Source organism: Corvus moneduloides, chromosome 4, assembly GCF_009650955.1.
Source record: "Corvus moneduloides isolate bCorMon1 chromosome 4, bCorMon1.pri, whole genome shotgun sequence".
In the NCBI taxonomy this organism is placed as follows: Eukaryota; Metazoa; Chordata; class Aves; order Passeriformes; family Corvidae; genus Corvus; species Corvus moneduloides.
In genome coordinates, this window is record NC_045479.1 from 2,983,168 (window position 1) to 3,011,144 (window position 27,977).

Consider the following 27,977-nt stretch of genomic DNA (forward strand, 5'->3'; position numbering starts at 1 on the left):
AGACAGTCTATACAGTGGAGTTGGAAATTTGACATGGCGGAGAATGAACGATGGCAAACATGGAACATTTGGAGCAGTGGTTTTTTGTTTGTTTCTTTCTACAGCAAGATAGATCAGCTCATAATTTAATTATTTGCCCATTAATAGCCACTTAATCTTGAAAATAAAATCAGTATTTGCATGACAGTGACTCTGAAGACAAGCAGAAGCAAACATGAACATCAACAAAAAACCTAAGACTTGGAAAAGATGGCCTGTACTCTTTTGTTTTTATCCCATTATGTAACTCTGCACGGCATGTGGGGTTTTCTGACTTAGGATGAGCCACACTAATAGGAACTCATTTGTCTCTTTGACCACTGCACCTATTTCTCTGCTCAACTTCAGAGAGGATGGGGCTGCAAATGGACCAAGGGTTACTCAGGATATATATGCTGGTTACAGGAGGCAGTTTACACATTGGATTCACAGGGCTGACCTGAACACTGAAAGAAAAAAATACACTAAATTTTTTTTCCCTCAAAAAAAAATCTTTTAAAAAATTAGTCCCTATACATTTCTTCTGCTCTAATTCCTTTCTAAAGCAAAGTTCTGTTACTGTCCTCTCTATCTTTTACATGGACCCAGCTCTTTGTCTACCTCTTAAGAAAGATTCTGGATTGACAAAACACTTTTCTGAAGGACAAGACATTGATTATCCTGGCACCACTAAAAGAGTGTGGCGTTTAACTGAAAGGCAAATCACATTCATCTCTTGTTTCTTCCTTCATCTCTTTTTCTATGGTATTTGCCCTATAATATCCAAGAATAACTTTACTTAAGGGGAGATATTTTTATTTCCATATGATCCCACATCGTGCCAGATAAAATCTGAGCCACCACAGACTCATTTATGCAGGAATTTACCCCCAGTAGTGACTTCTAATAATTGATGCCAAAGCAGACATTAAAAGATTTAGGATAATATAGAAGCAAGATTTGCAGTGCATCATGAACTAGGAGGGAAGCAAGAGAAGCCACTTAAGTGAGTCAGCTGGTCAGGTCTGAGCAACAAACCAAAAACCCTAGAGCTGCCTTGGTTCTTCCAGTCCACAGTTTTCTTACGCATATTACAAGCCATGGGAAAAACAAAGTCAAAACCAACAATAAAGAGAAAGGGTAAAAGTCTTGCAAGCAGGTGATGGTCTGAACGCAAGCATCCCATACTGTTTGGCATGTTTTTCTAAACAGTATTTGCTGTGAGAAAGAATGACAAGAGACCATGCAAGGAAAGAAGAGAATTCCTTAGTAACATATTTTTTTAAAAAAAGTACGAGAAGGGAATTTCCTTAGGGTGAGAAAAAATTATCAAGACTTACACCAGACTAAGTCCAAGTGATTAATGGCTTGATTTTCAAATTTGCTGAGCACCTGTATCTCCAAGATGCTGACTTCAGAAGAATCTTTGGGTGCTCAGGACTTCTACAAATCAGGTCAGACTGACTTGTCTAAGGTCATACCAAAGCAGCTGATGACCAAACTGAGAACGGATACTGCCCTCCAAAGTCCCAGTTTACAATTAAACAGAAATCCCTGGAAAACCCATTTCAGTGTTCTAAGAGTATTTCAGCTAAAATCAGGATTGTATGATGCTGATACTTTTTTGCATAAATACCACGGGCATTTCAATCTGAAAAAATCATGATTTAAATGACATTTATGGAAAATTTTTTAAAATCATTGTCAACCTATACTGAATATCTGAAAATCTAATACTTTGAAATCACGTGATTTGGTAAATGGGTGATGTGGCAAAGCAGAGATTTGGACACTGAGTAGGAACAAGAAAGAACTGGAGGAGAATATGAGTTCCAGTTAAACACCTGACAACTCTTCTGTTGCTCCTCTGTCACATCACACATGGTCAACATTCTTTTTCTACAGTGCCTCTACCCAACACTTGTCAAAGGGAAAATATGCAGCCAGACAGTAAAATGGACTTGATCAATCAAAAAACCAGTGATACCCATTCGAGTTCCAGTTTTGAAGAGAAGAATAGGACATGAGCATGCATCTTTTACCTGTGCTTTCACCAATGCACGGAGTTTCCTGACGGCATCAGTAATGTCTCTGGTTTCCACAAAGCAGAGGACACTGCAGATGGCTTTAGCTGCTTCAATCACGTCACCAACTTTATTCTGTTGATAAGAAAGAAAGGAGGAAAGAAAAGGAAGCAGTAGACACAGAGCATTTACCAGAAATACCTTACCATAAAGTTCTTGCCAGTGAGGGTGTAGAAAACCCTACGCACCCACGCAAAACTCAAACACCAGGCTTTAGTCTGGCTACACTGAAATCACCACAGGACAATCGTTTCCTAAAGATAGCATCATTTCTATTGAAGTCCAGTTATCTTCCACAAAATGCACCCTGTTCAAAACTGCAACAAATTTGGTATCAAAGACTGATTTTAAGGCAAAACATTGGTTTTTCTGAACTCCAGGAGTGTAGAAGCACTGTAAAGAAACTTCTGAGGGAACGTGAAGCCAAGTGATTCATGAGCGTTCTGAGGTTTTGTGCTTCTGTGAATTTATCCTCACTATTGTCTCCTACCCATCTCTGTGAGAGTTGGAAAACAGCCATGCTCCTCCTAAAAATAGAGACTGTGTGGGAGGCTGCATAATCTGACACCTGTGGACTGAGTACTTCTGCAACTAGTTTTCTGCAAAATTATATATTTAGTGAAAACTACGGAATCTTATTGATGGTAAATTTAGATCTTTAATATTGCCATATAAAAAAAAAAAGAGTTTCTAGATGAATAAGCTCAGAAATACTTTGGGGAATTAAAAAAATGGGAAAAAAAAAAAAAAGTGTCCCAGAAGGAAGGAAAACAATCTTTAAATATCAAGTACTCTATGTTCAGGAAAATAAATAAATAAATAAAAATTCATGGGCTTTCTGCATAGTTATATCACTTCATTAAACCTTAAAATACATTCTCTGAACAAGCAGAAGCTCTCCTATAAATATTCTCCATGTTTCTCTACCAATAAATGCTCCTTTTAGTGCACTATAGCATGTCTATGTACCCATAAAACCATTTCTCTAACTCATGCATTTCATGCCTGAAAAATAAAAATTGTACCAAGATGAACTTTCTGTTTTCAGGTCTAACATCCATGACCAGACTGTTAACACCTGTCATTATTACAAATAAATATAAAAATGTATTGAGCTTACTAATTCCACATTAGCTACCTCGAGCAGACCTAAAGCAGGAATGAATTACATGAAATATCCCCAAATATTTGGTGGTTCAGATTCTTTTAAATGTAAGTTGTTGGGGTATTTTTTAATAATTGAGGACAGCAACACCTTTTCATACTACAGGTCCTAGGGAGGAAAAGGCTGACTGTGATCTCTTGAGAATTGTAGATCCTCCTTTGAGCTGAAGCTGGTTGACTGCTCAATGGTATGGTTTATGTGTAACACTGACAAAGCTGAAGCATTATAAATGCTGCTTTACTCTGTGTGTGTGTGTGTGTATATATATATGTATATATATATATACAGTTTGTACTTAATACTAAATATCATTCCAATTTTGCATTTGTTTTAAATAAAGTTTAATTTAGCATCTTTCTTCTTCACAAGTGGAGAGGTATTATTGGAAGAAGGAATTTTGTGCCTATAAATACAGTTATGCAGGGTAATTTCTGAGCAGTGCACAAGCAATAGACATACACAAAAGTAACCCCTGAGAAGAGAAACAGCTCTCTGGATGGAGAAAAAAAAACCAAAACCAAAAACCCAAACCCACCAACAGTTTCTATATTTTTGTGCATACATATAAATGCTATTCCATAAAGAGAATTGGTATCTTGAGGAATGGATCAATTTCTGTTTAATATGCTATTCTATTTCTAGATAAACTATCAAAGTACTAAATATTTATAGAAGCTACTTTACCATACACTTTGGTTTTATGGTAGCTACTTCTAAGGAGCATATTGCAGATGAAGAGTAAGAACATTAAATGATGTGATACTGAATACTATGCATGATGACTTCTTCCACACTATTTCTCTGCTGGGATATTTTCATGTGAAGTTTTCTTTTTTCATGTGTAGATGTATGACATTGATTTTTGTCCCAAAGAAGGGAAGACAGAGATTAATTTCCTACAGAAATTTTACATTTTCTGAAATTCCAAAAGAACTACAGTCAACAACTTCCAATTTTTTTCCCCCTCTACATATTTAAATACAGCAGAACCTTAGAAGGAAATTTTGGTGTTTCAACAATTTATCCAATAAAAAAATGTTATTTCATTCTAGAACTTTTACACACTGTATAAAAAATTTACAAAGTCCTCTCTACAGTAACAGCACATTTTGAACAGATTTCAAAATGAAGTGCATATAAAGTGGTTATCAGGGCAATCAAAATTGGCTGCTTATTTAACTGCACATATGGTCTGAGAATTACATTTCAAAACTTACATTTCAACCCTAACAGCCCCAATTCTGCCTTTGTGCCAGACATCTGAATTTTTTTTTTAAATTTTTGTTTTATAGAGTCATTATCCAGCTCAAAATTAATTTTCCATTTATTTACCATTATTACTAATTAGATTAATAATGATAGTGGACTTGTCCCATAAGTCAAAAGTACTGGTATCCCCATGTCTATGAATGAATACATTTGGAAACAGGTAGAAAAATGTGCAAAATATTAATATTTTTTTGTTGTTTTTTTTTAACTGAGAATCTCAAGGTGTGTCTGGTTAAAACTGAATGCTTAAGGAACTTCCAGCTGAGTACTGAACTGAGTGTGCAATTAATTTACATTATGCGAGTAGCTCCCAGTGTCTTAAACTCCAGAGTGTGCTGAAGGTGGATTGTGGTGAATCAGAGAAGAGTAACAAAAATCCCAGTAATGTGAATGGGAATAGCTTGGACAATTGACATAATTACTCCTGTGCAGACTTGGGATAAGGGGCAGTTATAATGACCCCAACTTTAGACCTTCTTCAAGCAATCTAATCAAAAGTAAGAGAAAATAAGTAAACAAGGATTCAAAGACCAAATAAAGGGTTCTCATTTTTTACTTTCTTTACTGCATATTTATGACTATAACTTACTACATTAGAGTTCCATAATTTTTTGGGCCACTAATTGAAGCAAATCACACTTCATTATTCTAGGTTGGAAAAGCTCCATAGACTGAATGAAAACATCCATGATACGACCTACACCATTAACTTGCAATCCTGCTCTTTTAAGCAATTCATATGAACTTTATTGAGTGTCCCTGAGTAGAAAAGACCTTATTAAAAAAAATAAACTACAGAGAAATTTAGCTCTAGACGCACACATATTTGTTGGATGTTATGAATATTTGAAAAATGTACCTCCTTCCCTTTATAAAAAGTTAATGATTTCAAGAAATTGCTTACTCAATGGAAAAATCTTTAGCAAAAACAAATTTAGGAATGCTTCATTATAGGTCTGAGGAATATCTGCACAGTGTCAGTTGCAGAGGGTGGATTGCAAAGTCTCATTAATGTTGAGGTTATGGCTTTTTGTGAATTTAGAATCTTCTTACTTCAGGCCCTAAAATTTCAAGTGAATGTAAATAACTACCCTGGTGGGTCTACTTCAGTAAAGAAATATACATGTGCATTTGAGCTTGGGGACCCAAATTTTCCAAATGGTTATGACTGCATCACATTTTATACACTAAACACTTCCCTTTGAGATGTTGCTTACAAAGGAAAATGCAGCGAATACCTGCAGTGTATCAGACCCAGAGCTTTACTTTGTAGCCAGACGCAGTTCAACACCTTCCAAATTTGTGGTTTGCATTTTGAAAAAGCATCAAAGGCTTACACAAAATGTAAAATGTTTGAATATATCTATACTGGTTTATATAGTTATATATATTATATATTATTGATATATATTTATGTATTCATGTACGTGTCTGTATGTTTATGTGAATTTCTATATATGTGCGTATATGTGCAAACATTTGTGTGTAAATGTATGTTTTCTGGCTATTCAAAGTAGAAATACTAATGGATCAAGAATATCCAGAGGGATTAAAATCTGAACTTAAATGTAGGTGGCAGAGTTCTGAAGCAAAAGAATCATTTTATGTTGTAACATATATTTCAAAGAAATCCATAATTTTGCATAATGAGTTGTAACTCTGGAAGGGATGCACTGGAATATCTGCATGCTACATCAGTATTCTTTGATTTTACTAAATCTTTTGTTTTCTTTCCAGTTTCAAACACTAGAAAATCAGTTATCATGCCAAGTTGGAAGTCAGATCAAATAAACATGTGGTTTCTTCCAAGGTATGACTTAATTTGTCCTTTAGACATTTGTCCTTAAAACATTGGATAGCAGAGAAGATTTCCTAAAAGATTTTTCCTTCAAGTATGTAGCATTCAATTGGTAGCCCACAATACTTTAAAATAGAGCTCTTGGGAGTTTTGCTGCCTAAACCTAATCCTTCAAACTACTACATCCTTGCATATATATCCTAAATATGTAAACACTAGGCCTGGGGGGTTTGCAAAATCAGGGACAAATTTTGTAGATACATATATTCATTGCACCTCTACCAATTCCAAGCATTATATTGCCAACCCAAACAAGCCTGCTTTTCTTTTCAAGTTCCTTGACACTTAGAAACAGTCACCTTTGATATTTTAAATTTGTAGCACTTTCTTCCTAACCTCAAACCAAGTTTTATTAAGAGAATTTATATCCTTTCAAAGACAGATTAAGCAGTCGTAATTAAAAGCCTTCCTTAATTGCATCTAAGAGATTTATAATTAGATACCTTTCATGTAGAAGTTAATGCTTTTCTGGTATAACAAACTGAGAACAAATACCTCATTTTGCAGCAGATATTCCACTTGACCTCTGTAGTTCATAATAACAGAGACAAGGTTCTGCCTGGAAATCAGAAAAAAAAGGAAACAACGTCAAGTTAATAAGAATTAGATAAAGAGAACAGGTTTGGGTTTCTTGGTTGGGTTTTGTTTTTTTTTTCACATTCTAGACATTTGAAATTATTTGACAGTGATTCTATGTTAGTATAAAATAAAGATAAGTGTGTATGTAGACATCATGCAATTGAGCCTGGATGTCCCTGTTTTGTTGGTAGTCATTTGCCACAAAGAATAGATGCAACAATCTATTTATACATGGGGATACAAGTTTCCCAAGTTCAAGAACTCCAATAAGTGATTTGCTGTATTGAAATTCACTTCCCATTTATTTTACTCTTTACAGTTAAGCAAGTGCTTAAATATTACTTTCAAGAAGGATGGACTCAAGTACATGCTACATTCTTACACTAGACTTGAGGATCTTAAAGGTCTTTTTCAAGATTCCAATCATATGATTTTATGATTCAATGCCTTCTTTCTCAATCACTTCACAGGCTTAAGTTGCCTAGAAGTGGATAAAACATTTGTAAAAGATCTGGAAAATCTCCTGGAAAATACACCACTCTGTGGTTCCATGCCTGTATCATGCTGCAGAAGTTGCCACAAAATTTGTACAGGCAGATTGCTGAGTCTTACCAAAGCTTCACTAAATTAATTAGGACTACGAAGAGGAGCATACACCTCTCTACACTGAACTCCTCAACTGATGCTTCAGCTGTACATCTCACACTTTTGGAACCACAGGCTCCAAGTACTATCCCCAACAGATAACCAGAATCAGATTTTTGCTTTTAAGAAGCATTTGTGTAATTTTCTGTGTTTCAAGCACTGCAAAATCCTTGCTGTTGTTTATTTGTCAGCTGGAACAAAACAAAAAAGGCTCCTGTGAGACCACTGCTAAGGTATATTCCTGTGTCAGCCTGTTCAGGGTCAAATCATCAGGAAAGGATATAGAAACCCTAATTCCTAGTTTTACACCTTGCCTAGCCCACTGATTAGTAAAAGGGACACATTATTACCTCAATTGCCATCAGAGGTAGTTGGGGTTTGCACATGCTTATATGAAAAAGTGGAAATTGCAATTTACATTCTTTATTCATTGTTCATTTTACTCTATCACTTTATCCTTGACTTTTTTTCCTCCTCTTAAATGCCCCACCAATCTTTAAGATTCTCCCTCTTGAGGAGGCTTAGAAGGAATTCCTTCCCACTCTTCCATCCCCATTGCAGTCTGGTAGCTGAAAGTCCCAAAAGTATTCTGATTTTTTCAGAGCTTCAAAGCAAATGAACTATTTACAGAGAAACTGGGTGTGCATCCTCATGTATCTCAGTTGGGCTAACTAAGCAATCAGAATTAGAATTGCAACTACGGCCCAAAGTACAGGTTTCATGGTACATGATTAGACTTTCATTATCTATATTACACAGCAAGAAAAGGAGAGAGAGTCATTGCACTGAAATAACACACAGAATAGAGAAATGTTAGGTGACCTTCCCTGTGGTAATACCACAGTGCATTTCCCTGGAGATGCCAATTATTCACTTCTCCTAAAGGTAGTTTTGCCTTTACAGCTTTTTATTTCCAATCTGTGCTAGCTTTATCTAGCCAGGCAGTTTGTATGTGGAGCAGCTGCCTGGAAATTCCTCCTGTAATGCTGTTAAATCACAGCTAATACAAGTTGTCGCTCTGCTTTGACCACGTCTTCAGGCAGAACTTTTTCATAGCCTTACCCAGCTCGAAAATATTTCTGAACATATGAGCTTGCCTTGTTGTCTTTTTCCATACAGGCGAGCAAGCTTATTTAGCATGGTTGGTCTAAATGCAGGTTCCAGAATAATTTCCTAAATTACAATGCTAGTTCAAAAAATTAGCATATTTCCCATCAGTTTATTGTACCGTGGAGAATTTCAGTATAAAGTAGCCATAATTTTCCATAATTAATAGGAAACAAATCCAGCAAGTTGTAACAATGATTGAAATACCTCTACTAATGCTATCCTGAGTCTTTGTCTGCTAGATAACTAATAAAACCCATATCTTATCACACAGACATACCTCACCCTTGTGCATCTTTATAGCTGTGTATAAATATGGCAAGCCTAACCAACCCACGAAGACTTAGTACTTCTTTGATGTTAAGGACATTTTTTTAGCTTTTAGCAAGTCAATATGGTACAAGAGTTTTGAAAAGGAAATAAGAAAAGCACAAAGAACTTAAGAGAGTCAGGCTTTGCTGGTCTATATGGGAGGAGGATGACAAGCACATAGCATGTACTTACAGCTTTCACTTTTCAGTCTCCTGGCAGCAGCACCCACTATGGAGAAATGCTAGATTCCCCTTCTAAAATGCTGTTTATCACCATTCTGCCTCACTAAGCAGTGCCCAAATGCATACCTGGGCCCAGAGAGTGGTGGTGAATGGAATTGTTGGGAGCTGGTCCCACGTGACTGTCCTCAGGCCTCAGAATTGGGCCCCTCACTACAAGAAAGGCATTGAGGTGCTGGAGTGTGTCCAGAGAAGGGAGCAGAGCTGGGGAAGGGTGTGGAGCACAATTCCAGTGAAGTGAGACTGATGGAAATGGAATTGTTTAGCCTGGAGAAAAGGGACCTACAGAAAGTGATCCTGTTCTGCAAACATTCTCTGTGCTCCTAAATTTCATACACTTGTCATCTATAAAATACCCATCTTCTAGTGATCTCTTTATAACGAGGATCAGAATGGAAATTTGGGCCATGCTCCTAGGAAACCAGATGGGTCCTCAGTAAGCACCAGATACCCACCTCAAATGAGCCACTACCTCTGTGTTTTCCTCCATCTGCTAAATGACAGGTGTGTCATTTAAATTTACTATTGCTGGCAAAGTACTTTATAACACAGTCATGAAAAACATCACAAAAAGTGTCAACAGCTTCTTTATCTAAAGCTGGAATTTATCTAAATGGAATATAATGAAAGGTGAATGAAGAATCTATCCCATTTAGTGTTTGTCCATCGCAGGCTGGCTTTACAATCAGCTTCACTTTGACTGCCAAGTTAAAAGCTCATCATGGTTAGCTTCCATTAAAAAACAACAACAACAAAAAAAAAGAAGAAATAAAAAAGGTTTAAAAATCACTGAACTGTGAAAATATAGTCGTTATGAAGAGTAAACCTATTATTTTTACAGTACCTAATCTCAGAAATTCTCTAACAGCAACGTACACATGAAAATTACGACACCTTCAATCACGGGACTCTTTGGGAAATATGAAACCTCTAATAAAAACTTCAGTGATATGAAAAAGAAAGAATTGGGAAAAATTACACAGATCCAAAACCCATTGATTTTTGCAAAGCAATAACTACGGTCTGAAAATAAAAAGCCTGAAATATCGAACCAATTGTCTTTCTGTTTGGTATCATTCCTGTTCCCAGAACTTTCATTTGTAGCAAGGAGGCTCCCTACAAATATAAACAATTACAAACATAAATACTGCTAAATACCAGCTTACCGAGTCAGTCTCCAGGCACAACTGTCTTCTAACAGCTCGTTCACACAGAACCTTCTTTGGTCATCCTCACACTGTGGGGGAGAGGTGTATAGTGACATACATTATTCTGATAAGAATGTGTATTGGAGAGATTTACATGGTATTTTCCAAAGTCAGCATGTTCTCAATCACGTCCAGGATGTTTTGATCTGAAATTTTATTTGGTGAATATTTTGAGTTACACTGGGTGGTATTATATAGGTACCAGTGGGGGCAAGCGTGTTCAGGAAAACAAGCTAGCTGGACGTAGAAGCAGAACTTTAAATTAGATTCAGTGGGGGAAGAAGATGTGCTTGGATCCAGACAAGGAGAGTGGAGGCAGCAGCATATTCCAGTGCCCTGTCATCATGGGAGACATGAAGAAGGCAGACAACATGGCCTAGAGCATACATCAATTCTGCTTTGGTTTCACACTGAGGTGGGCCAGAGGGAGAGATGATGCTGATTTAGAGGTGAGCTGTGAGGGAAAACATCACCCTGGACAGCTGAAAGGCTTTGCCTCTTGAGGGACCTGGGTATTTCTTTCACCAGCTTTTGTTGTGCCAGAAAACGAGGTAATTTATTATGGCAGTAGCAACTGGGTGTCCAAGGAAAACATCGGATCTGTACTTGATGAAGAGGGGCCCCTGGAAAACAGGCATGAAGAAAAACAAGAGGCATTCAGTGCTTGTTTCTCCTCAGTCTTTAATAAATTTTGGGCTCTCCATTCCTCTGAGCTGGAGGAGCACAGCTACAGCAACAGCAACCTTCCCTTTGTGGACACTGGAATTGTAAGGGATCAGCTGCAGCAGCTGAAAGTTCTTAAGTCCACAGAGCCTTGGTGGGATTCATCCCAGAGCACTAAAGGAAGGGAAAGTAGAAGGGAAGAAGGGAAGAAGAGAAAAGAACACAGTTCATTTGCCAGGGATCTAGAGCAGTCATCTAGTGCAACTGCTGGATTATGACATCACCAATTATGGATCCAATCTGGTGATGGATTCACCTAGCAATGGGTTATAATGTCACAGATGACCCAGGATTCTGTGCCAGCTGGATCAGCCCAGGATTTTTCCCAGCCCTAGCATATCTAGACAGTGTGAGCACCCAGGAGGTGCACTCTCAGCAACAGAGGGGGACTGGAAGGGGAAACTTCCCCCTGGGCAGCTGGGAGGCTTTCTTTCTTGGAGGACCTGGGCATTTCTGCCACTCACCCCCAGGGCAGCCTCTGTTGCTTTGCCTGTGTGACAGCTGGTGCTGCAGCGCTGGTGAGAGGGAGGGGCTCAACATCCTGAGCAAGCCTCTCCTGCCAGACAAGCTCCAGCACTTTGCCCATCTCTCTTGGCAGGGCATGGCATCCACTGCCAAAGAAGACACGGGGCAGAGCAGCTCTGCTGCAAGTGATGGCAGCCGGAGCCAGCCCCCCCAGGCAGGACTGCCGGAGGCAGCAGACGACTCCCAGTGCCCCATCTGCCTGGCACCCATGAAGAGGCCGGCCTACGTGACCTACTGCATGCACAAGTTCTGCCTCAGGTGCATCCTGCAGTGGGCCAGGGCCAGGCACAGCTGCCCCGTGTGCAGGCAGCCCATGGAGCGGCTGCTGCACTCCGTGCGAGGGGACAGCGACTACAAGGAGTGCGCCATGGGCCCGTCCGCCCGCCGGCAGAGGAGGGTGGCCACGGAGAGGGGCTTGCAGCCAGTCAGCGCAGCGATGCTACGGATGATGCAGGCAGTGCGTGACCACCGGCACTTGGCTGGCAGGAGCAGGCCCATGGACACTGAGAATGCCCAGACGCAGGAAGCGGCTCCAGGGCCCTCCACCGCCCTTTCCCAGCAGGGTCCCGCGGCCCCACATGAGATGACCCCACTGAGAGAAGGTGAGCGCCCGGCTGGCCCTGCTGCTCCTCTGGAACCACAAAATGGCACTGAATGACTTCGGCTTCTCAGCATCCTCCCTTCTACTGCACCCAATAAACTGCATGGTTCTTTCCAGGATGTGTGTTTCATGACTAAAGAATGTTCCTAAAGTCCACAAGGCCTCAGTGGGATTCATTCCAGAGCACTAAAGGAGCTAGCAGATCTTACGGCTGGATCCCCTCAGTCCTCTACCAAAGGCCTTGGCAGTCTGAGGAGGTCCCAGCTGACTGGAAGCTAGTCAATGTCATCCCAATTTACAGGAAGGGCACAAGAAAATGGAACGGGACGCAATGAAATGGGATGCAATGGAATGGGATGCAACAGAGGGGAGAGAGTTTAGTTTAGCTGGTGGGGACCTACAATTTTCATGTAGTCCAACTACCTCATGTCTTGAGGGCTGACCAGGAATGAAAAGCCCATTATGAAGGACAGTGTTCAAATGCCTCTTCCTAAGGGACTGATAGACATGAGGCATCAGCCACCTTTCTGGGAACACATTTCTGGTGTTTGACCACCCAGCCTGTAAAGAATCACATATGTGTGATTGATAGGATCCAAAGGGGATTTGATGGACTACAGCAACAGGTGGGTGTACGTGAATCATTTAGTATCTTGATTACATATGGTTGATTATTATATACAAGACCTGTCAAGATATTCATGTTTCTATTACATTATTTAAACTAAAAACTCAGTAGAGACTTCTATAATGAAACATAACCCACATTTCAAAATTTCAAAGGATCATTTAGATCAGAGGTGAAATTCTCTCCAAGAGCACATTATTTCACAAAAATAAACAGTAGCTGTATATGTGCATAAGTGTCTGAGATAGCTGAAGAATCTTAAAAATCCCAAAGTTTCTGCCTATTTTGGTTTTTAAAAGCGTAACTTTTGCAGCTTTTTATACAAATTCTGAGGGAAGGAAATTTTTTTTTCCATAACTCTAAGTCTGTGACTTTCCAATGCATTGTTCCAATGCCACATGTTTTAGGTAACAGCACCAACAAAATTAACTGTGAGCTCAGTGTAGACTACATCAGATCCTTGAATCGAGTGACTCGAGCAGGTTTCAGTACACCTAAAGAAATGTATAGAACCAGGTCCAGAGCGGAAGAAGCACTGCAGCTTTCAAGGCACTGCATCTGTCTTCTCCATTAGGTTTTTTCTGCTCCTGATAGACTCCTGCCTGTGAGCAGGACCTCTCCATCCTGTACCAGTGCCCTGCCCTGGAGCTGGGGGAAAACTCTGTGTCTGTGACTTATTCCACCTCAAGGGCTGCTCGTGCTCTTTGCTATTATTAGTAACATGAAGTAACTTCATGGCCTGAAGCTTTCAGAGCCGTGTCTGTCACTGTAAAGGGGTGATCAATAATTCACTTGAGGAGACTTTAAAATGTCACCCTTCCTGCTTAAACCCTATTGTAGGATCCACAAATTCTTTGAGATGCTGAATGTTTTCTAATGGCCTAAACACTGCTAATTTGTCTTCCAAACTTGTTAGTTACCTGCCTGGAAGTCATTATTGTTTATTGTAATTGTGCTAGTTGGTAATTATAACCATTTCCAAAACCTGAAGCATGAGGGATGATCTGTGTCTGCTCCTGACCTCCACAGTGCACTGGAGGATGTTAAACCTTGTTTAAACAGGTCAAACTGCAACAGAGTTGAAGGAGACTTTGAACATATTAATAGAAATACAGCATTTTACAGTAGCAAAATTTCGAGGACTTAAATACAGGAAAAGGCTCCCTTCTATTTGGAGAACTACACAATCCCTCTAGAAAGTCACAAATATTTAAATAATGGCAAAGTCTCCACCTTCTCATCATGATGGGCCACTGACTTCTCTCGTCTGTGATTATGCTCACAATGTTATAACTCATTATGTCTGGCAAAACATTAACACTAATATATATGAAAATAAAAAAAGTTTCTGAACTCTCAGGAAATATCACTTCTTTAGCTCAAAAGTTCTTTTCTGGAAGCCAGTGAGGCTCTTGTTACAAGCCTGTAAATATTTGCTGCCTCTCCACTACAAAGATTAATGCTTTCCTGAGATGATCAGAATGTGGGGACACCTGAAACTCTGAAAAAAATGGATTTCTTGGATAGGCAGAGCATTCCCTGAAATTTCAAGGACTGCTAAGGCTGATAAATCTCATGTCTCAAAAAACCAAAATCTAATTAAAGGTCACCCACTAGCTGAAAGAACTGTGATTCCATGTAAAGCCCCTGGCCAAATTTCTTGCTTGTAACTGCTCAGCTGAAGAAAATTTCCTGCTCTGAATACTTCATAACAGAATTCCAGCTTCCCACAAAAGGAAAGAAAGCAAGTATTCACCTTAATTTTTTTTTCTTTTACAAAGGAATTGTGAACATTTAGTTATTAGCCAAAGTTCAAAAGCTGTCTGGTAGAAAAAAAAAGTAAGAGTTGCTCATTACTTATAAATATCCACTTATATTGGTTATTAAACATAAACTTGCATGTACAACCAGATATTTTTAACTATGAAACCTGAATTCAGCAGTGTTATGTATGGTAAGCAAAAGTCATGAAGGCAGCCTCCAGATGCCTTTGGTGTAGAGTTGGGCTTCCTTGGCACAGAAACAACCTTTGAAGGTTCCTAAGAGACTCCTAAACATATCACAGTTTTGAAGATCTGTAGTAGTAGATGCTGACCTAGAGAAGGTAAATGACTTTTTAAATCGATAAACTGGTTAAAATGTTAAATAGCTACATCTATCTGTATCTAAATATTTGATATTTATTTATTTGTTTGTTTGTTTATACGACCTCATTGTCGTCCTTTTTTAATGGTCCAGGTAAGATGGTGTAGAGAACTTGATGTTTCATTTGTGTTTTCCTTCAGACAAAACAGATACGGAAAGAAAGCCCCTACCCTTTTTTGCTAGACATCTGTCATCTGACCCATACACTGGCAGACTCAGGCTATTATCAGAAAGCAGGTATTTGGTACTGTCTGTGAACAGACAATACACTGCCAGTGAACACTGCCCAGAACAGAGCTTCTGCTGGACTGCAAACTTTGGGCTGGAAGCAAATCAAAAGTACGGATTCTCTGATGACTTGAAATAAAACAGGATTAAATTCTGACAAAACCGATTTTTTTCTGGAGGAGTAACCCTTGGTCTTTTTCAGTAGTTTGTTCTCTACAGTTACTTACTAGATGCAAGTGCAGGAGCAAAGCACAAATGCTCCCCAGGACATTCCAGCTGCAGCACAGCAATAATGTATGCATCCTCAGGAAAGCAAATAATCTCTCTTTGATTATTACTGCAGGTTGCTACGTAAACGGATTGATGGAATTTCTTTCCTTCAGGGATGCTGCAGGAAAGAGGAAGAACAAAAGACTACTTACTGTTCGAGCCAAACCTGGCTTCAAATTCCCAGCGTGGTGTAGTCGAAGCTGAATGCAGGTGGTTGCCTTGCGAAGACTCTCATGGCTTCCCAAAGTACAATTGCTGCAGTTTGGGGGGAAAAACCAAATAAATGGTTATCTCTGCTTGCCAATTCCTTCTTTTCTCCTTGCTGCCTCTCCTAAAAGCACCAGTAGACTCAATTCTAAGTGCAAAGAAAAAGACTGAATAATACAAAACCAGCTCTTGGCACCTACTTCTGTGGAAATTGATGGGGTTGTTTCTGGCATGTTTCCCAGTAAAACAAATCTCAATTGCTCAGTTGTATCATTGACCATTAAGTTGTGACAGAACAACGAGGACACAGAGAAAGAATACCCTTAACCAACTGCACGTGGCTCCCAAACCTTGAGATTATTTATGCATATTCTTCAAACCCAAGCTAGTGCTGTATCCTGGCTATGAATGCACCACTGCAGAATGACTTGTAGTGTCTGATACCCAACTCAAAAATCAAATATTAGCTGTAGGTTTGAAAATCACATACATCAAGACAGGTGACCCTTGATTCTCAAAGAAGTCAAGGTTCTCACCCTGTGCAGCTCACACAGAGGTGGTAAAAGCAGAGTTCATCTTTTTCTTTCTCAAATATTATGCCAGCTAAGATCAGACTCACTCAGCTGGAGTGGTTCCTACAAACTAGGCTGCTGGTCAAGGATGATCCAACAGCCCACGGCAGGGGAATTCCTTAATTTTATTTGCCTTTTTCCATTTACCACTCTAGGCAACTTTGTCTAAATTATAACACAGCCTTGGTTTGTCACTCTTGACATTACTTGGAGCAAAAATAATTTCATTTTTCCCCCCTTCACATCTTGTTTTAAACAGGTGAAATAATTCAAAAATTATTTCAGAGTTGAGGCAAACATCTTTTTACATTTGAAAAATTCCTTTGGGATTAATGGATAGGAAAAACAACGATTTTTACAAAGGTAAATTCATCACCAAAACAAGTTAGTATGCATCATCAGTTACAACTTTGGTCTGTGTTCAATTAGATTCAGGAGGCTTTGTGGAGCCTTCAGCCACAGAAGCACAAAAAGGGATATTCCATATTTATACAGTTTTACAGCATGGCCAAGTTCTTTCAGAACTCCCTGGGCCATGAAGGAAAGATGGGGTTTTTTTTTGGTTCGTCAAGGGTCATGGAAAAACTCAGAATTTAAATGTAAACTGTATTTCTACCTAAAATGGTTTTTGATGGAATGTCTGAACAAAAATGGATGGATTTAGTTGAAAAAACCCAACAAACAAACCAAAACAAAGCCAAAATGCTCACCTCTGAATAAATCATGGAAAGCGTGACTTAGATGAGACTCATCTCACATGGCAGCAGAAGTCTTCAGCATAAATGTATGGATAATCTTAAATGTAACTGCCATTCAGCACAATTACAGGGAATTTATACATCTTGTAAATGTCCTGCACCCACACTATGTTGCAACTAAGTAAAACACAGATTTTCCATTGAGGTTACAAAAGCTGTAAATGTATATCTAGGATTCTTTTTTTTTAAATAAACATATTAAACATCACAAGGGACAAACACATTTCCATCTGACAAAAATACCTAAAGCAAGGATCACCTCTGATTGCACCTCCATAAATTTGCAAAATTTCTTGATTTCAAGAGCATAAAGTACAGATGTAGGAATGGCAGAAGTGAACACCAACACAGTGAAATACCTGTACTGGTGAAAAGCATATCACTGTTATAGCTAAACCCTTCTCAAATCCCTTTTCAAAGCAAAAGCCCAAATGACCAATTCCCAGTTCCTGGGACTGTACCAACGCAACTCTTCTGTTGCTCCTCAGCTCATCTCTGTGTTCTGCCTGCCCATGGCTTTCCTGAAAGTTCTTCCTCTCCTCATGTCACTTAACCATGTCTGCCTCATGACTGTAATAATGAACTGCACCATGATCTTTATATCCTTTGGCTGAGGAATACATTTAGTGTAGTGCAAGCCGCAGATGGTGCTCCGGGTGGAGGGAAAGGGCAGCAGTCCAGGCAAGAGGCCATGAACTGGCACAGACTCTTTCCACAGCAAAGGGAGTGTGGCTGTCAGAGAGCCCCCTAACTGGTCAGACTGGGAAGTTTCCTTAACATTTTAGAACTGCCTCAACATCTGTTTTTTATTTTATGCCTCACCATGTTTCCTGCTCTTTTCATTCTGCCTCACCTTCAGCCTATGGACAGGCATGGTAACAAGAATATTACAGAGACACATCCGCGAGTCCTGAGTCACCTTTTCCTGATTCCTCCAGGATACAGATTCCTACTTCAATGCCAGTGACAGGAATTGGTACAGCTGGACCAGTACAGAGAAGCTATACCCTCCTATGAAGTAACAATCTTGGGCCACAGATACACAAAAACTTTTTCCAAGTGTAGTTTTTCCACGTCACCACGCTTCCAGGCAAAACAAGCTACACCAAGAGAAACTTAATTTTGTTACTATAACTGCTTTTACATTAGTGGTTTGTGTTAACTTCTGCTGTGCCAAGCAGATACTATCCATCAGCAAAGCCTTTATTGACATAGCAATGCTGCCTGAAATATTGCAAGCACAAGTGGCCGTGCCTTCATGAATGGATTTAATTTGCACAAATACGAAGAGAAGAGTTTTGACAGCTATTGTTACACAAGAGACTAGACAAAATGGATTAATGCCTCAACAAAATAATGTGGAAACCTGGTCTAGATGAAAAGTGAGCTACAAGAAATAGAAGTGTAGCTTTGCCACAGATTGACAAACTGTACCCCAGGCAGATTTGCTACCATACCAGGACTACTAAGACAAAAGTAATATATGCCCTTTGGAGAATAACATGATTATTAGTAACTCGTTTATAGGACTCTGAGCCCTGTAAAGGGAACAAAAATGAAAGTGTCCCAGCCTTGTTAACTCAACAGTTTTCTCCTTTTTTTTTTTGCTTAAATGATATGGAGACTGCAGCTCTGATGAGAATGCCATGAAGAGAAATGCAGTCTTTGTCTTTAGGAGACATGGTAATGACTGGTCCAAGTGACTTGCCTGTGGTCTCACAAAATATCTAAATATAAGAAAGGGAAAATCCCTGTCTCTTGAGACTCCCTCACTGCTTGCTTCCCCACAGCAAGGTTTTCTGATATGGTATAAGCTCCAAATCCTAATGCAGTTCAATCAGACTATTTTTTTAAGTAACTCAGCTAAGCAGCATCTCTGAATGAGAAACTTAATCTGCAGTGACAAGAGAAAATTAAGTTTATTTTTCACAAAGAACATATTCATCCAAAGGTGCTTGCTTCTTACGATTTCAATCTGCACGATTATGTCTCTGTCAGTCTATAATTAATAGCTTAAACTTCACTTTGCGTGAAAACCAATTTTTATTTAGGTTTCAATTCCCAGAGAACAGAATTAGTAAGGCAAAAAAAATGTCATCAATAAGGTCACAGGCAAGCATGTTAGAAGAAAAGATAAGCATTTAGATTTTTCAATTCCATCCCCCTGCTCACTGTGGTGGCTGAACTGCAAAGCAATAGGGAAGCTGTCTAAATTATACCATGTAAGAGCATGGATGGAACTTTAAATACTCAGATGCCTTAGAATAAAATAGAAAATAGTTTAGAAATAAAGCTTATAAGTATTCTTGTACTACATGGTTTTGCTGAGCTACATTACTGCAACCTATTGCTAGCACACACACCAATAAAATAATAAAGAAATTTTTTTTAAAAGTCCATTTCTTATATACACTTATGTGTTTTGTTTTATTAGGCATTTCAAGATGCCCTGAGATTGTGGCCTGAGATTGTGGCAATGGAGGATTGATTCATTGCTGACACATGCGAAGGGCTGGTTTTGGCTGGCTGCTGGCATTAAGAGCCAGGAGTTCTTTGACCCAAGCTGTTTAAGCACAATTTAATTTACTTTTATGTAACGTTTTTCATGAAAGGCATCATAAAATCATATTTAGGGGTATCCATTTTAAATCTAAGGAAAGATAGGAAAGAGCAAGATTTAAAGGTGGATCTAGAAGGTTTGTTTGATGGGATGGAAAAGAAAGCCTGCAGGTTGCAGCAAGGCCAGGTTTCCCATGGTACACACAGTGAACTTAAAGACCAGAAACCGAATGAGACTCCAAATCAGAATTCCACAGATGGCTCTATTAATTCCAGGCTGACCTGCAGTCTATATGCTATCTTCTGATATTTTTAAAATTTGGGTATTTGAAATCTGATATTCTACTTATGGGTCAGGCAGGATGTGAGCCCAAGGATCTCTGTGGAGGCAGGGAATAATGGATGAGGAAATCTGCTGCTGCTGAGTGTAATGGTCATTACCACAGAGGTATTTTTTTTCCTGTCTCATTCAAAGCCAAATGGATTCTAGAAATCATCAAGTCTTTCAGGTGCTTCTGCAGGAGGTGGGGTGAAATGCTCATTAATACAATCCAATATAACAGTAAATGAAAGCTTTTGACAAATCTTGACAAAGCTGTCTGCTTCACTAAACCACTCTGGTCTGAGGACAACTCATCAAATCACCATTTGGGCTTCACTTTAGCTTTTTTCTGGATTTCAGTACAGCAGGAGCAGTAGAGTATTTATTCCCTTTGCTGTCTCAGAACTTGGGGAACTTCTACTGGAATTCATCCGTGAACAAACTCCAAAAACTTTTCTGGGGAAGAACTGTGCACAAGTGCATCAAATCACTGCGTTAGCAAGATTGGGAGGAAACCAATTTGCACTTAAAGATAGCCCACACATAGGAAAAATTTCACCCTGAGGCAACTCCTCAGGCCATGTTAAACTACCCAAGGAACCCTAAGGGTCTGGGGTTTCAAATTTAAGGGCTCTGTTGAAGAGGCAGAAGAAGGGGAGCTGACTTTAACAGCACAATATAGAATTACAAGCTGCTGAAGTTAGAAGTGCAGCTCAGTGCTTTATGTATGACAGTGAAGGAGCAAAGTAAGAAAGCTGAGAACATTATTGACCTTGTTTCACTGCTAATGAGACCTGCAGAGATTCTGCCAGTGCAGGAATTTAAAGAGTCTGCTATTGATGAATTCTCCCCACCAATGAAAACACAACTCTTTAGTGCATACTGCACTGAACTCACCCCCAATACAATGGCTCATTATCTCCTTTTTTTTAGCAATTCCTTTGAAATCAGAAGAGCATCTTGAAAAAAAAAATCATTAAAAAAATCCCTGTCCTTCTTGCATAACTAACAGACCTGGCTCTCTGCTTGGTGCTTCTGGTGTTCTAATGATTAACACAGCACTCTGCTGTTCCAGCTCCTGCTTTACCAAGATTGGAAGCAGAGAAGAGTGGGCTTAGAAATGTTGAAGAGGCAATCTTGGCATCTTTCATTGCCAAATGTAATTCACCATAAACATCTGAACACTTGACCTGTGTGCCTGTGTAAGGGTAGAAGTGCTCAAGGTGGATGCAGAACAAAGCTACTTTACACAGTGTGACACTTCCTCTCACAGCTACGTTACTTTCATTAACCCAACTGGCTTTCTCTAGGCTACTTCAGGTAATTTTTACACTCTACTGTAAATACGACTGCTTCTAAAATCTTCCCTTTCAATTATAGTCATATACTATTTTATCTAACACTTTTTGCACTTCTAAGAGATGAGCTGTGATTCCCACAGTGACAGCCTAATGTGGTGCCACAGAACACTGCCAACTGCCCCCCTTCTGCTGAAAGCCAGTGTCCACACAGCCCGGCTGTCAAGTGCCTGCACTTCAGCTGCTTCAGCACGGAATCTGCTCACTTCTGCTGACACCTGAATTTAAGCTGCCAGAGGGCAAAAAGCAACCAGCTGAGTCCAGTAGTGCTTTCAACCACCACAAGACTTTACCTGGATTAATGTGAATCAGAGCATTTACTTCCCTACTTGTAAACTACATGCATTTAGAAAGACCTGCTTGTATGCATAACGTGTTTTTCTTTAACTTGCACTCAGCACCCCAGTGCTGACTTCATTTGCTTTGCTACTACTGCAACTGGATATGAAGAAAAATCACCTGTTGTGCAGCTGCATAGTACTGTTTCTCCTCTCTTTGGTGATTTCCCTCTTTGAGGATTTGCTTATAACACCCCTATGAGATAGTGGAGGTAGCAGCAGCCTTGCATTACAGGTGAGAAAGACCAGAACGACAACAGAGTCAAACAAACAATTAAAGGCTGCACAAAGCTTCCATAAAAGAGCCAGCACTTGAATCCTTGCACTGGAGCACACCGTCCTCTCCCCAGAACACGAGCACCACGTGTTTTAGGAGTTTCAGAAGCTACACATGAAGTGTTTGGAACCTGATACCCTGCCTCTCCCTGTGGCTCTGTTGACACGGCTCGTGGCTTAGCGAGGTACTTACTTTTGTAAGAATTCATCAGACCCATAAACACTCAGAAGGAATTCCTCCTGGGCTGGGTATTGATTTGTGTGGCGGAGGATCTCCACAATTAAGTCGTGAGTGATACAGCCAGCTGTAAATAAAGATAGCAAGGAAAATTAATAGTAGCTTGCTAGAGAATTCCAGGCTACATACTCGGGCAAAGAAAATAAGGGTTTTTTTCCTGTAATTCCTAACAACTGCTGCAGACTAGCTCCATCAAGAGGAATTAGGTCAATACACACTTGATTTTACTTTTTTTTTTAAATTTTGCTTCAAATATCCTACATGACATGGAATCTATGTCCATTTAGAGGAAATGAGCAATTTGTTGGGCAGCTGGAATGAAGAAGAGATGAGCAATATTCCCAGGAGGAAAGGAACAGACAAATGGCAATTTTTTTTCTTTTACATTTTCCTGATGAACATTTTGGTACATTTCCAAGGATGCAAAAGTTGACTCTGTAGCCACTTATGACATGAAAAGGCTCCAGAATATTACTTGATATTGTTTCTGCTGTATACACCCTTTTAGCCACAACAAAGAAGTAAATTAATATGCTAATGTTTTTTATATATGCAATATATTATATTATTTAATACCTGTGTAGCCACATAATAATACAAAAACATACATAATCCCTTTCCATTAGGAAGTTCTATGTCAGTTTTCACAACCTGCTGTTCAGAAACACTTTAGCATTTTGAGAATTTTCTCCAGGTCCAGTTCAGCTCTTTAAGCCATTTTCCAACACTTGCCAATGCGTTTCCTCTCTGTCCATTTTAGAAGAATTGATCAAAAATGGAAAAGAATAGTTGCATGATCTAGAAGCACATCTGATAAATTTGGTCTTACGTTTAAGGGGATGGGAAGGCTTCAGAGAACAGCTGGCATTTCTAGGGGAGGGGGTTATGACAGAAACAAAGCTGAAATACAAGAGAAGGTTACCATAGCTTGTTTCTTGCTTTGGTTTGGTTTTTCCCAGGGAAAAACAAACGCATGAATGGATTCAAAACCTCCTCCTGAAAATGCTCATTTTCTCTGCAAAACTGTTTGGTTTTTTGGTTTTTTTTTCTCAAAAAGACACTTCAATTACACTTTTTTCTACTGCTTTTACCAGTTTTAAACATTTAACCTTCTGAGAACTCGCCATTTTAAGCAACTCAGGTTTGACATGTAACCTCTGGTGCTTGTTCGTTAAATTTATCCAGTCCAGAAAATGAAGAATGGCACAGAATCTTGAATTAAAATTGTAACACACACTTTCTTCAGGTCACTCATTGGAAAAAATCCAAAACTTGCTAGTATCACTCACTTGCACTCTGTAGACCCATTCTCCCTTCCTTACTCTGACAATTGTTCTTGTCTAACTGAACAATACTTTTTATCAGATGGGGCAAAAAAGAGTACTCCCTTCTTCTACTTTAACCTTGCTGCTTGCCTGGTCTAATCAAGTTTGGGATAAATAATACTCAGCCTGTTACAGTCAAATCATTCCTTGAAAACTGAAGAAATTATTCATAAAAAAAGAGAAAAAGACAAAAAGAGACTATCACTTAGTGAAGCAGCACAGGAAGAGAGGGGGAAATAAGATTTATTTTATTTTTGCATATGTTGCAGAAATAAAAATTATTAGGGCTGGAATTAAAGATTCGCCCTTTAATCACAGATACAGGATGCACAGGAGCAGTGGCAGCTTCTCACAGTCTTTAATGATGGAATAATTTAGGCTGGGAAGAACCTCTTTCCCTGCAAAGCTGGGTGCACACTGAATTCAGACCTCCTTGTTCAGGGTTTTGTCTTGTAAGAACTTAAAAATCTCCAAGCCTGGAGACTACACAAACTTCATGGGCAAACTTTTCCAGTTTTTAGTTATTCTCCTTTATTATTTGGAATTTCTACTTTCATTTGATGACTTGTGTGCTTCCCCAGACTAGTATATAACCTCAGTCACTTACCATGCTGAGAAAGAAGCAGAGGATGTGGTGAAAAATCTGTCCAAACGCTGATCCTGAATTTTGTTCCACCAAGGATATGCTCTGGGAACCTTGTTGCGATACTCCAGATTTTGCCAGTATTAGTCTTCAAATCAAAAGCGGGATAGGCATTCCTGATTCTGAAAAGAACACGTGGAGAAACAATGTCTAAATAGGTGTGCATTTTTGGCCTCTTCTGAGAGCAAGACAAAAATTCCACAAGATACATACGATAATACACAGAGAGCTGTTAGGAATAAAGTTCTGTGGAGAGAAATGGTAGCAACTCAAACTCTGTTTTCATACATTAGTGAGGTACACATCAGCATACATAATTACATCTTTTACTTCTAGGGAAACCATCAGCAAAATCTTCATGAACTTGACAGAATCCCTGCTGAGCTTGACCTCAGTGAAACCAAAAGGAGTTTAAACAGAGCCTTTGGTGTACACTGAGTTCAGTAGAAATAGTGCTCAAATATGTACTTAAATAGCAGAGTTTTAATGCAGAACTAACCAAGAGCACACGCACACACAGCTGCAGCTAGTACATCTGGTCAAAATGAATACAGGAACATGCTTCTTATGTGAAATCTTAAGGAGTGTCTATTTCCACAACTCTCTCAAATCCAATCTGAATTCCTCATTACTAAAACCCTGGGTATTTATGTAAAAGTCTGTAGAGTGAAGTAACAGTTACGGTCATTGAGTCCCTCTGATATACTGTTAACTATAAAATATATTGCCCTTCCTCCTTCCAATTACCATAGACTTGCAGAAACTAACTCCTCCTGAGGTCCCATTTTCTAATGAACACTGGTCATTATGGTCTGTCATCTGGGACTAAACCCGCTTTTTAAGCAAATACACTCTGCAGCTGCAGGTAAGGGTACATAGTGTACCAACCAGATGAAGCTTTACATTTCACTAATAGACCTGAATATTTAGCAGCTAAACCCAAACATCCCGTTCTAAGCATCCTGCCTTCTCTTTTGTTTGTTAGTTCACACAGCATTTTGTAGGTCCTTGGTTGGGAGTGTTTTCTAATGTCTCTTGTAAGTGTATTTTGAACCCCAGCTCATTCACATAAAAGTCTTCACTTCCGTGTTACCTCCTGCCTCAGAGCTGCTGCCCAAGTCTCTTAAACTACCATGTGAGCTACTCTTTTGTGCCATGCATTTCTGCAGCAAGATAAGGAAAGAAAAAAGCCTAGGCTTGCTAAATTAATAATCCAGTGAAGCAGCCCATTCCTTACCATGAAAAGCCAGGGGGTCCGGTGTTTCAGTGGGGTGGGAGGAAATGAGGCTTGACAAGAGTACCTCCAGTACAAGGTAGATTTATACTCATGGTGAGAAACCTTTGTACGACAGAGGCTGTTTGGGTGACCTATGTAGCTGGTGTCAGTCTATTTCTTTGTGCACAAGGTACAGCTTTCCCCCTGTAACATGTTTCTGCAAGAAAGCCAAGGGCTGAATAAAACTGGAAACTTCGTTACCAGCATCAAATTACCCGGCTATGTACACACACAGGGCATGAATCACCTCCTCAACTTGCTGGCAGTCATTTCAAAACTAAGCAAACCTCATCTCCTTCCCTACCCACACACTGCTTATATTTTAGCAAAATATGGGGACACAAATTTGCTTTTCATGCTTTTCAGATAAAAAACCCATTCAGTTTCCAAAAGTGTTGATCATTTATGGCTATCTACTATTTTCATGTGATTAAAGGGCTTCTGGCCTGAGCAGGTGGGCAAAACATTGCAAAACTTTGAAAGTCTGGGTCTTCCAAAGCATAACTGAAGTACTATACAAACATTGCACAAAGAAAACCTTGCGCTACCTTCTTTCTGTGCTGCAACAACTCAGCATGTTCGGAAAGTACTGACATTTAGAGGGATTTGCTATTTCACAGCATTTGACAACATGATGCGTTTCTCTGCAGTGCAAAGCACATCCTTGAAGACAGTGTGAGGTGGAGGAACTCTGCATTTTGCAGCACTGAACCCTAAGACTGTCAGCTTGCCATCTTCTGGTCTGAAACTCGCTTTAGGATGTGCTCTGAAGACACCCAGGGATGACTGTTCACTACAGCTCTGTTCAGAACTGTAGAAGTAACCTGAGAAAGGGCTTTTGGAGACTGATTTACAGTCATGCACAACCAAATGTTTCAATTATAGACTGCTACCTGTGCAAGTATTACCTAGAGAAAAACACGATGGGTTTCTAGTTGAGCTACGAGCCGGAGCTGCAAGAATGCATGATGCAGAGTCTGAATTATATATCCTGCCTCTGACATATGAAACTGCCAGCAACTGGGATTCATTGGGGACTGGGAGGATGCTCATTTGGCAAGACTGAATATGTAAGTAATGTGAAAATTGATGACAGTTTTTGGTCTTTTGGTTGCTGTGACATTTTGTCCTAAAAATGTTTCTCTACTTATTTAATAGAAGAAAAGCAAAAGCTGTTCTTATTTTGGTTTTAAGAGTATTTGCTCATGACAAGTTCCTGTAAAACAAGAAAGGCTTATTAGTATTTATCTTTTTAGCCCTGTAAATAAACTCATCTATTCAAAAATCAGTATAAAGCTTTTCCTATAATTAGAATGTTTAGACATTAAAAAAATCTGAATAGCTGGGAGGAAAGCAGTCATGTGGAATGTGCCTTCATGCATCTCATGGTAGAAGAGTTGGGTTGGGGTTCAGCCTGATGAACTGTGGAAAAGGAAACTGAGACATGTGACTGAGTATGTTTTGAAGCTGACCATCCACCCCATTTAAATATATAATATACTCACTCTTACTTTCAGTGCAACATCAATCTGGATTTTTTGGTTGGTTGGTTTGTTTCTTTTTTTTTATTTTAAGAGAAGCAGCCTTGGCTGACCTTGAATAAAATCAATTCATTAAAGTCTAATAACAAAATCAGGATTCCATTTTCCAACTACTTTTCTGGGGGGAAAAACATGCATTTGTGCTAACAACCTGACAGTGTGATCAGTGCATGTCTACAAAAGAAAAAAATCAATCTGCACAGATGGTCTAAATACTTGTAATTTTTTAGTGTTCTTGGATTTCTACACAATTTATTTTTCGGCAGAAGATTAAGAAAGTAAAAAATGTTCTATCCCATTAAGTCAGGCTATTAAGTGTAATGGTGAAATATAATTAAAGTGGGTTTTTTCACTTGCTAAGTCTCACTTTTCATCATGACAGTATGTGGCAAGTCTGTTCTTCAGTCAGTTCCTCCAACCCTTATTTTCCTGCTCAGAGTTACACAGGCACTAATATTGTCCAAGACAACGACAGAAAAAGGACGGAAAGTTTTGTGCACTATAAGCCATCAACAGCGAAGAGTTAAATGTACTTATCATTAATAAAGCAGAGAGTTAAAAGAAAGTATTTTTTTAATTAATGTTCCTTCGTGGCTTTTAATATTTAGAAGTGTTTTAATAATTAGAAGTGTTTCCTTACTTAAGTGGATACTGGAATTACAGCATTGTTCAGGACTGCAGAGTGTGGCTGTATGACCTCAGGTGGATGCCAGGTGCCCACCAAGCTGCTCCACCACTCCCTTCTGCATCAGTACAAGGGAAGGGGGAGAAAAGATAGGAAAAAACCCTACTGGGTCAAGATAAAGGCAGTTGAACAAAAGCAAAAGCAATGGCCGCACATGCAATTAAGGGAAGACAAAATATTCTCGACTTCCAACCAGCAGGCAGTGTCCAGCCTCTTTCCAGGAAGAAGGGCTTCAGACAAATGTCATAATGAATACTGCTCAGCAGTAGCCACCT

The 27,977-nt window shown here is 39.3% G+C and overlaps 2 protein-coding genes across 5 annotated transcripts in view; one reads left to right on the top strand and one right to left on the bottom strand.

Annotated features, from left to right (window-relative positions):
• Positions 1-27,977, bottom strand: part of PIK3C2G (phosphatidylinositol-4-phosphate 3-kinase catalytic subunit type 2 gamma) — a 188,301-nt gene that overhangs the window by 148,450 nt on the left and 11,874 nt on the right. For all 4 annotated transcript variants that reach the window (XM_032107350.1, XM_032107351.1, XM_032107349.1 and 1 more), the window contains 6 exons: positions 24,165-24,322; positions 22,188-22,299; positions 15,757-15,859; positions 10,443-10,513; positions 6,890-6,953; positions 2,061-2,177 (listed from right to left, as the gene is read on the bottom strand). In XM_032107350.1, coding sequence (XP_031963241.1) covers positions 2,061-2,177; positions 6,890-6,953; positions 10,443-10,513; positions 15,757-15,859; positions 22,188-22,299; positions 24,165-24,322 — 625 coding nt within the window. The remainder of the gene's footprint in view (positions 1-2,060; positions 2,178-6,889; positions 6,954-10,442; positions 10,514-15,756; positions 15,860-22,187; positions 22,300-24,164; positions 24,323-27,977) is intronic.
• Positions 11,507-12,436, top strand: LOC116443281 (E3 ubiquitin-protein ligase Topors-like). Its single transcript, XM_032107353.1, has 2 exons — positions 11,507-11,725; positions 11,806-12,436. Exon 2 carries the CDS (start codon positions 11,809-11,811, stop codon positions 12,388-12,390), a length of 582 nt encoding a protein of 193 aa, XP_031963244.1. The 5' UTR covers positions 11,507-11,725; positions 11,806-11,808; the 3' UTR covers positions 12,391-12,436.

Excerpts from the sequence above, each read along its gene's own strand:
- LOC116443281 (XM_032107353.1), top strand. The coding sequence starts at position 11,809 with ATGGCATCCACTGCCAAAGAAGACACGGGGCAGAGCAGCTCTGCTGCA.